This window comes from Camellia sinensis, chromosome 9 (assembly GCF_055761805.1).
Source record: "Camellia sinensis isolate YWXY chromosome 9, ASM5576180v1, whole genome shotgun sequence".
Lineage (NCBI taxonomy): Eukaryota > Viridiplantae > Streptophyta > Magnoliopsida > Ericales > Theaceae > Camellia > Camellia sinensis.
The window spans coordinates 11228921-11246615 of record NC_138969.1 but is presented as its reverse complement, the minus strand read 5'-3'; the positions used below and the strand labels follow the sequence as shown (position 1 = coordinate 11246615).

At 38.5% G+C, this 17695-nt stretch overlaps 1 protein-coding gene across 4 annotated transcripts; it reads left to right on the top strand.

The window, feature by feature from the left end:
* Positions 1-8131: 8131 nt before the first annotated feature.
* Positions 8132-16910, top strand: LOC114265895 (Tetratricopeptide repeat (TPR)-like superfamily protein). Of its 4 annotated transcripts, none has more exons than XM_028206753.2 (9): positions 8132-8591; positions 8717-8827; positions 10905-11089; positions 11176-11408; positions 12103-12352; positions 12472-12617; positions 13001-13206; positions 15072-15196; positions 16000-16910. In XM_028206753.2, the coding sequence occupies exons 1-9, from the start codon at positions 8563-8565 to the stop codon at positions 16569-16571; spliced, it is 1857 nt and encodes a 618-aa protein (XP_028062554.2). In that variant the 5' UTR covers positions 8132-8562; the 3' UTR covers positions 16572-16910. The 4 variants fall into 4 exon arrangements, with proteins under 4 accessions (XP_028062554.2, XP_028062553.2, XP_028062555.2 ...); XM_028206752.2 differs by having other exon boundaries at positions 15988-16910; XM_028206754.2 differs by lacking the exon at positions 8717-8827 and having other exon boundaries at positions 8188-8591; positions 15988-16910.
* The last annotated feature ends 785 nt before the right edge of the window (positions 16911-17695 follow it).

Here is a 17695-nt window from a genome sequence, read left to right as displayed (position 1 = left end):
TTTGAGTGGGATGAAGAATGCGACCAAGCTCTGGAAAGCTTGAAGGAATATATGTCTTCCCCACCACTGCTTGTTACCCCAGTACTTGGTGAATAACTTTTCTTGTACCTGGCAGTCTCTCAGCACGCAGTTAGCGCAGTGTTGGTTCGCGCGGAAGGAATCCAACACTTGCCCATCTATTACGTCAGCAAGACATTGCTGGGAGCCGAAACAAGGTATTTGCCACTGGAAAAACTGGCATTAGCTTTGATGATGGCCTCCAGGAAATTGGCACACTACTTTCACGCCCACACCATAGTCATCCTCACCGCTTTCCCACTAAAAGCTTTGTTTGAAAGGGCAAACTTTTCTAGGCGAATTTTGAAGTGGGCAGTAGAGCTGGGACAATTCGACGTCAAGTTCTAACCTAGAACCGCAATAAAAGCCCAATCTTTGGCAGACTTCGTCGCAGAGTTTACTCCTGGAAGTCATCATATCTGCCCAGTCGACCTAACTGACACCACCGAATTAGGGATGGAAGTTGGCGCCGGAATAGCGCAAACCCTAGTAAAAGGTACTCAGTCAAACTCCAAGGCAAACCAGACAAAAGACAGCAAGGCAGAAGCTACACCAAACCAAGGCTCCCCAACAAAAAAAGACTTGGTACAATCAGATAGCGAGGGGCAGACAGCAAGCATGGACCTTGAAGAAAACACCAGCGACATTTTTGATCCCACAACATCATCTGACCCCTCCACTTGCTGGAAGTTGTTCGTTGGTGAGATGTGGAAGCTCTTTGTGGATGGGGCATCCAACCCGCATGGTGCAGGACTTGGCATAGTCCTCATCTCACCAGACGGCCTGGTTATAGAGCGAGCAATCAACCTTGGCTTCCCAACATCAAACAACGAAGCGGAGTATGAAGCGCTTCTCGCAGACATACTATATGAAGGCCACCGAACTAATGGTATACAGCGACTCACAGCCGGTGGTAAACCAAATTTCTGGCGACTATGAAGCAAAGGATGATAGGATGGCCAAGTACCAAGAATTGGTCAGAACAGAGATCAAGAAGTTTGATGTAGTAAGGATAGAACAAATTGGCAGAGAGGAAAACAGCAGAGCAGACGAACTAGCAGGCTTTGCCTCGATGACAGATGCATCCATCCGTCATCCATTGCTCATCGACTACCTACCTAGACCAAGCATAAAAGACCCCGAAGCAGAAGAGAGGAGAAAAAAGAAGCCAACAGAATAAGAGCGAAGTCACAGCGATTTTGACTCTCCCAATCTTTGGCATTATATAAGAAGTCATTCTCAGGACCTTACCTAAAGTGTGTTCATCCCAGCAAAGTGGAAGCATTCTTGTTCGAAATACACGAAGGGGTGTGCGGAAGCCATCAAGGAGGAAGATCGTTAGCTTATAGGGCCATTTCGCAAGGATACTGGTGGCCATACATGCAGGCAGACTCAGAGAAATATGTGAAGAAGTGCGAGAAATGCCAGAAATTCGCACAACAAATACATCAACCAGCTAGAGAACTCCTACCATTAACTAGCCTATGGCCTTTCGCAATGTGGGGCTTAGACATAGTTGGACCACTTCCGACAGCACCCGGCAACAGAAAGTTCTTTCTCGTTGCAACAGACTACTTCACAAAGTGGGTGGAGGCAGAAGCATTAGCATCAATCAAGGAAAAAGATGTGAAGAAGTTCGTCTGGCAAAACATCATCACTCGGTTTGGCATACCAAAAGCCCTAATTTCGGACAATGGCACTCAGTTCGACGGCAGAATCTTCAGAGGCTTTTGTGAGGAGTACAAAATAGAGTTCTATAATTCTACACCGGCATATCCCCAAGCAGATGGCCAAGCAGAAGTATCAAATAAAGTCGTCTTGGATGGACTAAAGAAAAGGTTAGAGAAGGCAAAAGGCAAATGGGCAGATGAACTTCCTCATGTTTTATGGGCTTACCGCACCACACCTCGACGATCAACAGGAGAGACACCATTCTCCTTAGCCTACGGAATGGAAGCAGTAATTCCACTGGAAGTTGGCCTCCCCACAATCCGAAGTGAAAATTTTGATCCAAACTTAAATGCAGAAGCCATAGCATTGGAACTCGACCTTGCGGAAGAAAAAAGAGAAAGAGCACTGGTTCACATTGCCTCATACCAACAAGAGTTATCCAGAAAATACAACAAAACGGTGCATCCAAGACAATTCAAGATAGGAGATTGGGTACTGCGCAAAGTGATGGGAAACACCTTGATACCAGGAGATGGCAAGTTAGGGCCAAACTGGGAAGGTCCTTACAAAGTGGTTGGGTTAGCAGGCAAAGGGGCATACCACTTAGAAGACAAGGACGACAAAGCAATCCTTAGGCCATGGAACACGGCCAATCTCAAGTTATTTTATTTTTAGCTTTTTTCTTTTCAAACATGTGTAATTTCTTTTTCTTCAATAAAACAATCGATTCTTTTCAGCATGAGTTGTTCTCTGTAAAAGTTAGATTTAGTGAAGTTAGGAATATTACAAACATTTTTATTCTAAGTTGGCTGGAAAAACTAACTTAGAGGTTGGCTGGATTAAACCAACACCCTTCCTAAGCCCAGGATAAGGATCCAGGCTGTAGGACGTTTGATCGGAATAACCAAACATTATTCTAAGTTGGCTGGAAAAACTAACTTAGAGGTTGGCTGGATTAAACCAACACCCTTCCTAAGCTCAGGATAAGGATCCAGGCTGCAGGACGTTTGGTCGGAATAACCAAACATTATTCTAAGTTGGCTGGAAAAACTAACTTAGAGGTTGGCTGGATTAAACCAACACCCTTCCTAAGCCTAGGATAAGGATCCAGGCTGCAGGACGTTTGGTCGGAATAACCAAACATTATTCTAAGTTGGCTGGAAAAACTAACTTAGAGGTTGGCTGGATTAAACCAACTCTTTGTACTCTTCAGCCGAAGTAAAGGTATGGCTGAAGAGTGGTTGGCTGGATTACACCAACTCTTTGTACTCTTCAGCCGAAGTATAGGCATGGTTGAAGAGTGGTTGGCTGGATTAAACCAACTCTTTGTTCTCTTCAGCCGAAGTATGGGTATGGCTAAAGAGTGGTTGGCTGGATTAAACTAACTTTGTATTCTTCAGCCGAAGTATGGGCATGGCTGAAGAGTGGTTGGCTGGATTACACCAACTCTTTGTACTCTTCAGCCGAAGTAAGAGTATGGCTGAAGAGTGGTTGGCTGGATTAAACCAACTCTGAGTACTCCTCAGCCGAAGTAATTATGTCGGCTAAGGAGTGGTTGGCTGGTAAGCATAGCTAGTTTGAGCAGCAAAAACCGAGATAAAAGTTGGAAGTGTTAACATACACATCAACCGAAGTAAGAGATAATGAAAATTTTCATTCATCAGAAAGCAAATACAAAGGAGGGGCCGTAGCCCGGTTACAAGAGTAAAAAAGGTAGCAAAAAAATAAAATGTACAAAATCAAGAGAAAAGATCATCAATTTCAGCATCAAACGCAGCATCGGCATCAACATGAAGACCGATTTCAGGCGGGAGCTCGTTCTCGGTAAGGATGATTTCGGTCGGAACCACGGTTTCACCTGGTTGTTCAATAGTCAGGTCTTCCACTGTGGGCTCCAGCCGAACTGACAGGTCCGCATTGACAACCGGAGTATCCTCAGAGGCAGAGTCTTCGTCAGAGTCTGAGCCCTCAAGAAATTTCTGCTGAATGGCATCGGCATACTCCACTAGGGAGTTCGGTATGAAGTAGGATGGAGGGTTGAAGACCTCGGTCTGTGGATCGTGACCAAGCTTCTCAACAGTTGCCCTCCAGCCGCACTTAAAGAATAGTTCCTTGGCGGCTTCGCACTGCTGGATGTAAGCATCCTCTGCCTTCTTGAAGCCTTGCTTTTCGGCTCCTTTTGCGCTCTCCTTCAACTGGGTTATCTCGGTATCTTTCTTCCTTTCGACCTTCACCAGCTCACACAGATACTTATCCTTTAGCACAATGGCAGCCTTCTGATTTTCTGCCTCGGCCGAACTAACCAATCCGGCCAGTTGGCCATTCTCAGCTCGTAGCTCGGCCATTTGCTTTCTGGCCTTCTCTAGCTCGGTCGTCTTCGCTTCGGCTTCTGCCACGGCTTGCCTTGTTGTTTTCCTGAGCTCTACCACCTTCCTGTGAGTGATGTTGTTTTTCTGAATGGCCTGACAAAACAAAGACTTCCCTTGAGCTGAAATGAAAGTTGGAAAAATTAGACAGAAAAACGGACAGAGCTACTTACCAAGATCATGGATTTTGTTGAAGACCGGATGGCCTTCAGTTCGGTGTTCAATTGCTTTTGGTGGTGCTCCATATCTTTGGGAAGGCACACACTCTTGGCCAGGTTGAAGGCCAACTGGTGATCCTTTTCAGCAACAACCGAGTTAGAGTCTTGGATATCTCGGTTGTTGAAGGTAAGTTTTGGTACCTAGCTAGTGGTAGTTCGGTCAGAAGGCTCCGGTTGGGGGCTCGGTGGCGGGCTCGTTGGAAGAGCAGTTTCGTCTTCATCAACCAAGTGTTGTTCAGTTTCAGTAGTCCGGGCGCGCTTGGTTCGGTGGGATGAGAATGGTTGTTGCGTGTGAAGGGCCACCACCGCTTCTTGGGTTTGACTTGATGGTGGTACTTCGGCCCTGTTGGTCTCGGTCAAGAAGGCCCGACCCTGTTTCTTTTAGCCATTTCTTCTTCGGCAGTTAGTGGAATTAGTCTGATTTGTGGTAAGGTTGGGTCCGGCTCTGGTGCGTCTTCAAGAAGAAAACCAGTCACTCTGGCTTTTCGGCGACCACTGTATCTGTAGGTCGGCTCGAACTTTAGCAATTTGGCCCAACTACGTTCTGGATACCGTAGTGCGGCGCGCAAAGTAGCTAGGTTTGGATAGCTGTATAATGAATGGAGATGGGCAGAATCTGCGAAAGAAGACGACTGTTAGTTCGGCTGAAAGATTGAAAAACCGAAATATAATAGAGCAAGCAAGAAAACTGAAGTAAGTATACCGGGTTCTCCTTTTTTTCCAGTTTATACGTCGGCCAGGAATTTGGGCTTGATGATCCTCAAAATTTCCAGATACCCAGAAAAAGTCGTCGTTGTTCAAGTCTTTATCCGGTGTATGTTTTATAATCTTCTCTCGGCGATGATGTATTCTTAAATAATAGACCCACCCATCTTCTTTTGAACCAATGCAGTATTGGTGGAAGATTTCGGCCAGGCCAAGGTTTAGTCCGGCTTGGCGGTTCAGTTCAGCTATTCCCATTATGATGCGGTAGGAATTGGTGGATAGTTGGGTTGGGCATAATCTGGTTTGCCTAAGAAACTCACAAATTAAAGGTTGGACTGGAAATCGTAGTCCGGTTTCTATTATGGACAAGAGGGTGAAGGGGACAAAGCCTTCATTACCCTAGGGAATGACGTCTTTTTCGGCCCAAATCAGATGGATGTCATCAGGTATATTGTAGTCTTTTCTGAATTCGGCTAGGCCGCCCGGAGTAGTTACTAGATACCTATACTTCCCCATCTATTGTATAAGTTATTAATAAGTTAGTTCAGTCGGAAGAATGTGCTCAGTAGCTCGGTTGAGCGCGCAGAGGAGTGCTTGGGCAACCTAAGTCTGCAAAGTGGAAAACATAGGGGTTAAGCACAGATCATCGGACCGTGCTACAAATAAAAGAAAGATAAAGTCCTACTTCGGCTATGTGGGATGCTACAGTTTCTATCTCGGTTCAGACTACGGGTTTGGTTGGTTCGGTTGAGCCTCTAGGGGCAGCTTTCTGAGTTCGGTTTAAGAAACTAAGAAAACTGGCTTAGCCCTGAAGGCTGAGCTCGGTCGAAGGCTAAGATTTCCGTTATACTAATTTCAGACTTAGTTCGGTGTATTTTATCTCGGCTAAAGTCAATCAGAAGATGGAGACTTATTATCTCGGTGCATTTTTTCTAGTTCGGTTATGTCTTGATAAGACTTACACCTAGCACGAACAGCGTCCTAGTTCGGTTAAATGATGATTTTGGATCGAAAACCAGTGTTCTACAGGATATTGAATGTATTCAAGGATTCTATGGTTAAGTTTTTTCCAGAAAAGTACAGGGCAAAGCAAAATATGTTTTTCAAAAACAAACACCAAACAAACTACAATGGATTAAACGAATGCAGAAAGAAGAAAAACAAAACAGATTTTTTGAAGCTTACCAGAAGAAAAAGATGAAGCTGGTGATGGGAGCAACAGCACCAACGAAGAACACGAACTCAGGGAATTCAGAGGTTGGAGAAGCAGAGGCACGGAGAGAGAAGAAGGTGAATAGTATAGGTGAATGATTCAAAGACAGAATGTTTGTTTTGTGGAAAGAGAGAGAAAGGGCGGGAACTGTTCAAAAATTGCGAAATACGAAGACGGCGTTGACAGCTGCCTTCTGCGAATGGGAACGTGCCACGTGTATACGGAAAAGGAAGCGATTCAGTTTTTGGTGATTGAAAAGACATTGTGACCGGATGAGAGCGGCTCGGTTTAAGTTTAGCTCGGCAGGATAAGCTAAATGGTTGTAGCTTGGCTCGAAGGTTTGGGGACTATAGCACGGCTGATGAACAGATAATCTCTATCGTGCTATGCAGATGGAATTAAGGAGCAATTGAGAGGGTAATTTATGTATATAAATTGGGCCGAGCTGGGTGTTGGGCTGAGATTGGTCCAAATACGAAAGACAGTGGATACACCAGTCAAAAGGAGTACTACGGTTAGTTCGGTTGTCAAATAGGCTTGGGGGCAGCTCGGTTGCGGCATATTACAGATTAGCCCGGTCATCTCCTCTAACCAGAGTGAGAGAACCCTCTTCAGGGAAGTTTGAGTTAGTTCGGCTTGACACTTCTATGGATAGCTCGGTCTTAGCATTCGCAGCCGGGATAAAAGCAAGGAAGGGAAGAGCCGAACTAGTAATCAGATCGGCCATACCTGCCTGTATAGTATGGTAGTGTTATTCCGGTCGTATGGTAGTTCGGCCATAGTAAAAACCATCCCACTTGGTTTAAGGAGGGGGTATTAAAGGATAAGCATTATCCTACAGGAGTATGAATCCTAGGAGGACTCTACGAGGAGTAGAAGTCCTACTAGGATTATGCCATGCGAAACCTATAGGATTATGCCACACAACTTTGCTTTTTGAATTCACAGAGCTTTGTCTATTTGTCAAGTTTGCTGATTTAGGCATCGGAGAGGTTTCCGGCACACACCCGCCGGCTAGCTTACGTTTGTGTTTTCAGGTGATAAGGCAACGTCGTACGGAGGAGTGCAGACTTGGTCAACAGGATTATACGAGAAAGTATATTTCTTTCCCGTACAATACCCAAAAAAAAAAAAAAAAAAAAACTTCATGAATGATTTGTATGTTCCAAAAAAAACCCACTTGATTTTTTTGTTCCGATCTCTTCAAGGCGATGCTATTTGTATGATTTGGATCAAATGGTCTCAGATCTTATTTTTTGTATGTACAGATCAAACAAAAAATATGATTCGGAACAGAAAAAAATATTCAAGAAATCATACAGATCGTTTTGGTTCTGATTCTTGCCTTCTCTCTCTCCCTTTTTTTTTTTTTTTTTTTGAAAACTTGCCCCAAAACAACGTCGTTTTGGGACACCGCAGGAGATCACGGCAGAAGATCCGGACTCCTCGAGCAAATGGATTTATTGACACATTGACCCCACCCACTTTTTATTTTTTATTTTTATATATTTTATTTTAATTACAATACTCCTATGTTTATTGATGCTATTACCATAGCAATATTAGCTTTTGCAAGAGAAAATTACAAAGCTAATTGCTTATCTCCATTCCCAGAGCAAATTGGAAGATATTGTTGGGCTCTTAAGAATCCATTACAAGTTTCATTTTGATAATTCAAACCGTTTTATATGTAGAATTCATCAAGTATTATATGCCTGTAGAAAATTATATTGATCGGATATCAATAGATATCTCATCGGATAAGTTTTTTGTCAAGTGTTTCTTTTTTACCGTTCATTTTTTTTATACAAAATTGATTAACATAATTTTTTACAAACATATACTACTAGACAATTTTTACATATTTCGAATTTTAAAAAGTCCATTAAAAAAGGCATATCAGTTTTTACCCTATAATTTATCAAACAAATAATACTACATTCATCGGCTTGGGCTCATCTAAATCGTTAGACATATCAAATGTTTCCTGATTATTTTAAAGGATGTCAGTCATCCGATTGACACATCAATTAACAAAAACAATCACAATTAACAAATATGAGAACTACAATTAATAAAGGTGACACCAATCATTCGATCAGTGGTCCGATAGATCGTCTGACTTTTTTTGATAATGTGTGAATTATCATATTTCGGTGTACATTTATCAATCATTTTTCTTTACCAAAACAATAAAGTAGGATGAAAAACAAATTTTAAAAATTAAATAAAATATTCATCTCTTTTCTTTCTCTTGTATGAGAATCAGATACACGAAAACGGGAATCGCGGTGAATTGAAGTATTCTCTCTCTCTCTCTCCGTTCGCATCAATGGCTGCTTTAAACTCCTTCCTGTTAAGGTACTCTCTCTCGCTCTCTCTCTATGTATGTATGTATGTATGTATATGTCTTGAGTTCAATTGGGTTCTGCACAGCGCCACAAAAGAGAAGAAAATTGGAATTGGGTTTTGGTTTTTGAAAACAGGGCTTCCATAAATGTAAGAGCTTTGGGGACTATCAAAGCATCGAGAGTAAGAGGACACTCCCTCCTCGCCCAAACTCATCGCCCTTTTCATCTCCCAATTCAATTTCGCAGGTACACACACACACACACACACATATATATATATATATATATATACATGAATTGCTGTATGCTGTGTTTGGTTGGGAATTGGGAAGGGATTTGGAAAAGGAATGGGAAAATTTGTATGAAACTAGGTGAGATGCAAGGATATTTTATTCACATTTTACCATTTTTTTTTATTTTTCTTTCCAAATCCTTCTCCAAATTCCTCAACCAAACATAGCGGTAATGTATTCATACATACAAATGTACATTCCAATCTGCTATTTAGGGCAAATTACACTTTGCAACCCTCTTCCATGAACCTGAGCTAAGAGTAGGTCATTTAAATCTATGATGGTTGTATATTTGTCTATAAAGAGACACATCTCTTTTCTATAAAGAGACACAAGGTGTAAAGAACAGGTATAACTGTTCTTTCAAACATATTGGAATTCTGAATCGAATCCTGTTTAATTTTGACTCAAAAAATTAACGAATTTATCTAAATAAAATCAAATTGTAAATTAGATAAATTTCGTCTTAAAACCACACTTAAATGGTGCACTCTAGAATCAATTTCTCATTCACCTATTAATGATTTCCAAACCATTTTTCCAACATAAATCACTTACCGTGCTAGCTTTATGGTGGGTAAAACCTTCTCAATTAGATCCATAAAAATATAATTTATCCTGAATTTTTGTTTAGAAATTTATTCAACAAATAAATTATATATTATAAATGTAAAATTGGTGAGATGTGAGTTACATCCAAAATAATTATGGCCGTAAAAATATTTTTTTGAATATTTTTCTAGATATTTTTTTTTCCTGTTTATGTAGGATGTTTGGCAAAGTTAAAAAAAAAAAAAATTAAAAAGTTAAAATGTTATAAAGAAATTTAATTAAAAACAGTTAAATGTCACACTAATTTTTTTTTTCATTTAAAAAAAACAATTTTTTAAAAATCTTATCAAGTACATTAATTGAAAAAACAAAAAGCCACTAAAATCTCATTCAACTAAACCCTAACCACTGAAATGGTCAACTGAATTTTTCTTACTGCACGCAATTAGTTCTGGCCGTTATTACCGTTAGCATTGAAGCAAAGATATAATGTAGGGAGAGAGAGAGAGAGTTCCCTTATCTGTATGCGGCTAAGATCCAATTTAAAAATAAAAAAATGAAAAAAAAAAGTTGAAAGATAATTTAGAACTACACCCTACAACACACATAGGATATCCCTCTTCCTCATATGCACAATATATCTTCTTGACTACTCAAGAACACATATATATGTAAGTTTGATATGTCTTTGCACTGTTTAATTGGGTTTTTTTTTGCCTTTCCATTTGTCTTTCAGATATGGGTTTTCAACAACTATCAGACGATTGAAAAGTATTTTCATTTATATCACCACTAGACATCTTGTCTTATCTGCATTTCTCTTGGTAGTGTCTGCTTTTCATTGCAAGTTGTTTTATTTTTTATTTATTTATTATTATTATTATTATTATTTTTAAGGAACACCCAGTTTAGTCCCCATTAAATGAAGGACTGGGTGGGGTAGATTAGATACAAACTTAGCCCTCAAGTTTGATAGGTCGAGTTTTAATTAAAAATTTGAGTTCTTTTTGACTATTTATGTTTTATTCTTTAAGCAGACCATGTTTTTGTTTTTATGATCCAAAAAAACTCTTTTAGTAACCCTTCTAAAGTACTTGTATTCTTGTGCCCTCTTCAGAGGCTGTGGTCTTCAGCATTTTTTGTAATGCGCTATTGTTGTTGCTTCCTTTACACCAGATGCCTCTAGTATTGGAAAATGAAGTTGGAAATTGCTTTTTTGCAATTTTACATTTTTAGAATCTAAAAAAGTTAATTTGTTTGGTAATTGCTAAAAAAATTATTTTTTTGGTTTGTTGAAAAGTTGAGTGGGTCCTTAGCTTTTTTATCAAAAAACAAACATTTTTTTTTTTTGAGGCTTATTTAGCCAAAAAAGTAGCTTTTTTTTATAGTTTGCCAGATAGGGTTAGAAGAGTGAAAGATTGGGAGATTATATGCAGCAGTGAGTGACTAATGACATGTTAATTTCTCTGGCTTTTAAGGTTGATTGTCAAGTGTGCATTGAATTATATATTTTTAGAACCAAGAAGTTGCAAGCATGATTTCATCGAGAGAACGAAGAAATCCAATGATGAATATATTGAGAAGCGCAAACGTGACAGCCTTTTCATCGACAAACGTGGCAAATTAAGAAGATTTAATCACAAAAAAGTTTCAAGAGAAAGGGGTAATATGATGTTTAACATCATGTGATTTTCATGGATACACCAAAGCACATTTTCCATAAATGTTTAAATTGACGTCTTTGTGTAGGTGGTTCTTTAAGGGGAAAAGGATGGAAATATGGATCTGGATTTGTAGATGGAATTTTCCCTGTGCTGAGCCCCATTGCTCAGCAGATTTTAAACTTTGTACAGAAGGAAGTAGATGTAAATAGGATATGGAGCTCTCTTGATACTCTTCCTCCCACTAACACCACATGGGACGATATCATCACTGTTGCAGTCCAACTTCGTCTAAATAAACGATGGGATCCAATCATACTGGTTAGAATCTTGTACTCTTTAGTTTTTCTTTTGGTGGATTGTGTCAGCTCATAGAGATATAAAGATTCACATATGCTATTGTACTCACATTCATTAATCTTTAAATGACATAGTTCCCATGAAACTAGTTATGCAGTTGAATCGTTTCTATTAAACAACTTTTTTTGTTTTTCTGGAATTGAAACTCATGCCAATTAGAATTCTAGTTGCACAAAGATCCCAATAAAATACAGTCCTTACTTTATCACCTCATTATTGAATTTCAATAGTTAAACCTCCTATAAATTACAAGTTTAGAACCCCAAAATCCCTTAATCTCAAATGCACCCACCACCTAAACACACAAAAAAAAAAAAAAAAAAAAAATCCACCAGTGGAGCTTGCTGAAATCCAAAACCGATCTGCAAGCAGTAAACAGTCAAATCTGAACCAAGTCACATTAATTCCATCAATCAAAAAACAACCTAACAGAGTTTGGGTTGATCACCTCCAATATTATGTCATTCGGGAATGCTATGCAACCAATGGCAATATTAGCCATTACGATCTAATTTCAATGCCAAATGTCTGCGTTGGAAAATGTCAAATTGTGCAAAAGATAAAGATGCCAGAATTGTATGGTGGTCTGAGTATCTTCTAAAATTAAAATTGATTATTAATTTTGTTGTGTGTAACATAATAAGTTTCTGTACAGGTTTGTGAATGGATATTGTACAGGAGCTCCTTCCATCCTGATGTTATCTGCTATAACTTGCTGATTGATGCTTATGGACAGAAGTCACAGCATGACAAGGCAGAATCAACTTATTTGGACCTTCTTGAAGGTCGATGTATTCCTACTGAAGACACATATGCTCTTCTTGTAAAGGCCTACTGCGTTTCTGGCCTGCTAGAGAAAGCTGAGGCTGTTTTCGCTGAGATGAGAAAAAATGGCCACCCCCCAAGTATGTCTCATATTTTATGGTCACACATGACGGGAACTGTGTCCAACCCCCATACCCAAGTTAGACACATGGATCCTCTAATTAAGAATTCATGTTAATATATGCTTAATTTTATGCAGGTATAGTTGTATACAATGCTTACATTGATGGGTTAATAAAGGGAAGAAACTCGCGAAAAGTTGAAGAGATCTTTGAAAGGATGAAAAGAGATCATTGCCAACCAACAACTGACACTTATACCATGCTAATTAACCTATATGGAAAGGTGATCTATATTGTATTTGATTTCAAAATTTGATGCCAATGTCTTTTAATTTATGTCTATAAAATTTAATCTTTAGAGGAGGTCAGAAATATTATTGTCCAATAAAAACAAAAAATATACATGAGAAGTGTAAGGTCTAAGGCATCATAACAAACTTTTGCTATTTTTTCATTAATTACGGGCACATCACACATTGTCCCTACCTTAAAAGGGTTTCAATTCAAAGCAATGCCTAATTATATTGAAACCTATTATTGGAAAGATTTTCCATTTTCATGAAAAATTCTTACTCATATTACTTTTGATGTTGCTCTTGATTTCATTTTTGTAGTTTGTTTCTTTCTCATAAAGGAAGGTCCTCATATTCCTGCTTTACTATGCAGGCAAAAAAGTCCTATATGGCCTTGAAGCTGTTTAATGAAATGAGAAGTCAGAAATGTAAACCTAATATTTGCACATATACTGCTTTGGTAAATGCATTTGCTAGGGATGGACTTTGTGAAAAAGCAGAAGAAACATTTGAGCAGCTACAGGAAGCTGGGTATGAGCCTGATGTCTATACTTATAATGCTCTTATGGAAGCATACAGGTGATTATTCAAATCAGTTTTTAGGGGCATTTAAGATCTCCCATTATATGCAAGTCATTGTATTGTGCATTAAACTGAACGGTAATAATATATATATTTTTAATTACTGGGAAAAGCATGTGTAAACAATATAGGCAAAGTTTTGATAAGACAAATAGAAACCATGATGTAGAACACTTTACTTAGGGGAAAGAGAGAGAAACACTCGAGAGTCCACAGCCTTAGAACACACACAATATTATTTAAATCAAATCTAAATAAAAAAGAATGAAAATAAATATTTGGCTTACCCATGAATGACGTACAGGCCATGTATATATAATAGATTCATGATACAATTTAGGAAACAATATAAATAAGGAAACAATACTAAGTGATTGATACAATCACAAATTATATACATAATACTAAAAATAAAAAGATTCTGTGTACTCTAATTTCTATATTCAACACTCCCCCTCAAGTTGATGTGAAGATATTCAACAATCGTATCTTGCCAATGGATGATTGGAAGAAGCCAGAAAAAACTCAACGATTAGTCCAAATAAATGCTATCGAACAAATCTGGTAGTCCACTAAATAAAAAAGGCCAAAAAGTACTTAATTCATCAGCACCACATCCTGGAAACGGAATAAAAGAAGAAGAAGAAGGAACTGAGTTGCCCTAAAAGAGCTGCCGAAGCATCTATGGCCAGGAAATACCCTGGTTGGCATCAGAGGCTGGAGCTAATGCTGGGAGATAGTTTATGGTCGTGCCGGACCTTTGTAAAAATTGGTCGGAACTAATGTTGAGACAGTTTAAGGTCATGCTGGACCGTTATAGGAACTGACCGAAATTAATGTCGGGACAGTTTACGGGATCATGTCAGAACATCGCAGGAACTAACCAGAATCAATGTCATGACAGTTTAAGGGGTCATGTCAGACCGTTGTAGAGACTAACCGAAATCAATGTTGAGACAGTTTAAAGAGGTCATGTTGGACCTATGTACAAAAGTAGATGTTGAACCAACAAGTGTGGTACACACATAACTTATGACTTGGTGTTGAACGATAATGACAACAGATGACTGAATGTGCCAGGAGGCAGCTTGGATGGTGCGCCAAGGGGCAGTTTTGGTGGTGCGCCAAGGAGCAGCTTGGATGGTGCATTAGAGGGGGCGGCTTGGGTTATGCGCCAGAGGGGACGACTTAGCTGGTTCACATGGTATATCACCATGCTCACCATGATATAGGTATAATACCCTTCTCGAACTCAAATAAGTTTGAAGATAGAATTTGAGATTGAGATAGAGGGAAAGACAAAATGGAACAGAAATACACGAAAAAATGAATTGAGGTCCGGTGCTAAAGCCGGGACAGTTTAAGGTCATGCTGGACCGTTGTAGGAACTGACCGGAATCAATGTTAGGACAATTTACGGGGTCATGCCGGACTGTTGTAGGAACTAACTGGAATAAATGTCAGGACAGTTTAAGAGGTCATGTCGGACTGTGTAGAGACTAATCAGAATCAATGACGAGACAATTTAAAGGGGTCATGTCGGACCGATGTACAGAACTGAATGTTGAACCAGCAAGCGTAGCACACACTTAACTTATGACGTGGTGCTGAACGATAATGACAATAGATGATTGAGTGTGCTACAAAGCAAAACCCAATATTTATATGCCAAAGAAAGCTGAAATGGAGGGCCAATTTAGTGGGTAGGAGAGAGGAGTTTTAAACTTACTCAAAACAATTAGTTTTTCACATTCTCTTTCCTAATTGACAATTGGAAACAATCTGGCACCAGTCAAAGTTAAAACTTTCTTAAAATTCAGTTCAAACTCACCTGTAGTTTTTTGACTTCCTTATCTTGATAGTCGTGCAGGTTTTCCTTATGGGGCTGCAGAAATATTTTCACTCATGCAACACATGGGATGTGAACCAGATAGAGCTTCATATAACATTATGATGGATGCATATGGTAGAGCCGGTCTGTATGATGGTAAATGCTTGCCCTTGACAGTGATGGTCTATAATGCCGACTTTTGGCTCGCTTTTTTGAAATTTCCTTGCCTTAGAAAATTTATATTTTAACCTGGAAAAACTAAGTTGAGGGTCTTATCTAACCCTCCTTTCCATTCATAATTTAGTCAGAAAGCGAGAGAGAGAGAGAGAGAGAGAGAGAGAGGATAACCAGACTAAAATCACAAGGCCTTTCAACTACTATAATGTTAGTTCTCACAACTTTTCATGACCTAAAAAATTTCACGAATTTCTCATGAGATGATTTGCTTGTTGCTAGATGAACTTTCAGAATTGTAAATTTGCTCAAAAAAAATTTACAGTAGTATAATTGAGTAACAATCGAAGAAAAGTAGACCACTCAAAAGACTTGGGAGAAACATGGTATCTTTCTGATTGATCAACTATTTTATTTATTTATTTATTGTGGAGTTTGATTAGTACTTCCAAGATAAGTCGACTTTATTGCAATTATATGATCCCATTTACAAATTATCAATAGCATTTGTTGGACTTGGCTCGAATTTCTCTATAATTTACGGTGTCGTCTCTATTTCCCTTGCTAATTCCAATAAAATAGCATTATGCAAATCCATAAATAAATAATTTCAAACGGTTGGAATTCTTTGAAGCTAATTCATCCCATCTATACCATTCAATATGTTGTTGGAGAAGAGTCCATTTCATTTATCCGATATATGCTTGTTCAATTTCTCATTTCCTATATCAATCTGTTTTTCTATGTTTTGACTCCTTTCTGTTTGTGGCTAGATGCGCAAGCAGTGTTTGAAGAGATGAAGCGGCTTGAGATAACCCCAACTATGAAATCACACATGCTACTTTTGTCGGCCTACTCAAAAATTGGTAATGTGGCAAAATGTGAAGAAATTGTGGGCCAAATTCACAAATCCGGGCTCAAACCAGACACATTTGTCATCAATAGTATGTTGAACCTCTATGGCCGGGTAGGCCAACTAGAGAAGATGGAACAGGTTCTAAAGGCTATGGAAAAGGGACCATTTGTAGCCGATATTAGCACGTACAACATTTTGATCAATATATATGGAAGGGCTGGTTTTTTTGACAAAATGGAAGAGTTGTTTGAATTGATTCGTGCTAAGAACTTGAAACCGGATGTGGTGACTTGGACATCGCGGATTGGAGCTTACTCGAGGAAGAAACAATACCAAAGATGTTTGGAAATATTTGAAGAAATGATTGATGACGGTTGTTACCCGGATGGAGGAACTGCTAAAGTACTCCTCTCAGCGTGTTCTAGCGAAGATCAGATTGAACAAATTACTACTGTAATTAGAACAATGCACAAGGAAATGAAGACATCATTGCCAACTTGATGAATGTATGTGACACGCCACCTTCTCAAGTATTCGAATGCTGCAGCTACAAATTTCAACCAACTCTACTACAACCCAAAATTCAAGCAAATCATGTACTTCTTTTTCTCAAATTATAAAGTCCAGAATATCTTAAGTTCAATTGATGTAGCATTCTATCTTCCTTCCGTATAAGCTTTAGCAAAATTGTAAGGTCCAAATTTTGAGTTCCTCGTGCACTAGGCTGTCCTTTTTAGATGGACTCATGTATTTGTGTTTGTATTACATGGATGCCTATACTTGGGATTTGTTATTGATAATTAAAGTATAAAAAAAATATTGAAATATTTAAGTACTAAATTTTTAATTTGAATTTCAAAGAAACATGTTAGTTGGGAATGAAAAATATTAGTTGAAAACTTGAAATTCACTTTCAAGTGGCCATGTGCAAAGGTTCTGATTCCCATAGTTTGGTTGGGTTGGTGAGACTTGACCAACTTATAAGCATAGTATTAAATATTAATCATCATAATATTAATATTAAAAGGAAAAAAAAAATAAAAATAGCTTCTTCTTTTTTTACAATTAGAATAATTCAAATTATTAAAAAATAAAACATAGCCTTTTCTTTTACAAGACTAAAAAAAAAAAAAATGATTATTACAATATTTTTTTCTCTCTTTCAATCTCGTAATGACATTAAAGGCTTGTTTGGTAACTATTCTGTTTTTAGTTTTCTATTTATATTTACAAAATTTTTAAAAAGTATCATATAAATTTGTTTGGTAAGTTTTTGAATTTATAAACAAGTCTCTCATATTAAAATTTACGGAGTTGTTTGGGGTGTCTTAAATAAGTGTACTTTTTGTCTTTTTAAACTAAATAGTTGAGGAAAAAATATGAATGCTTGGATTAATTTTTTAACTTTTTATGAAAAAATATGTATTAAAAAATTGTATAAATAAGTGTATGAGGGAATAAAGTAATAGTGTAGGCGGTACGGTTGGAAGCAGCGCCGAAGAGGGTGTGTAGGAGATTGATTCTCTACTTTTCGGGCATAAATTGGTCGGTTCTATTTTGTCCATGGGACGGGTCTCGTTTTACTAATCGAAACCGTTCAATGTGTAGAACTCGTCGAGTACTAT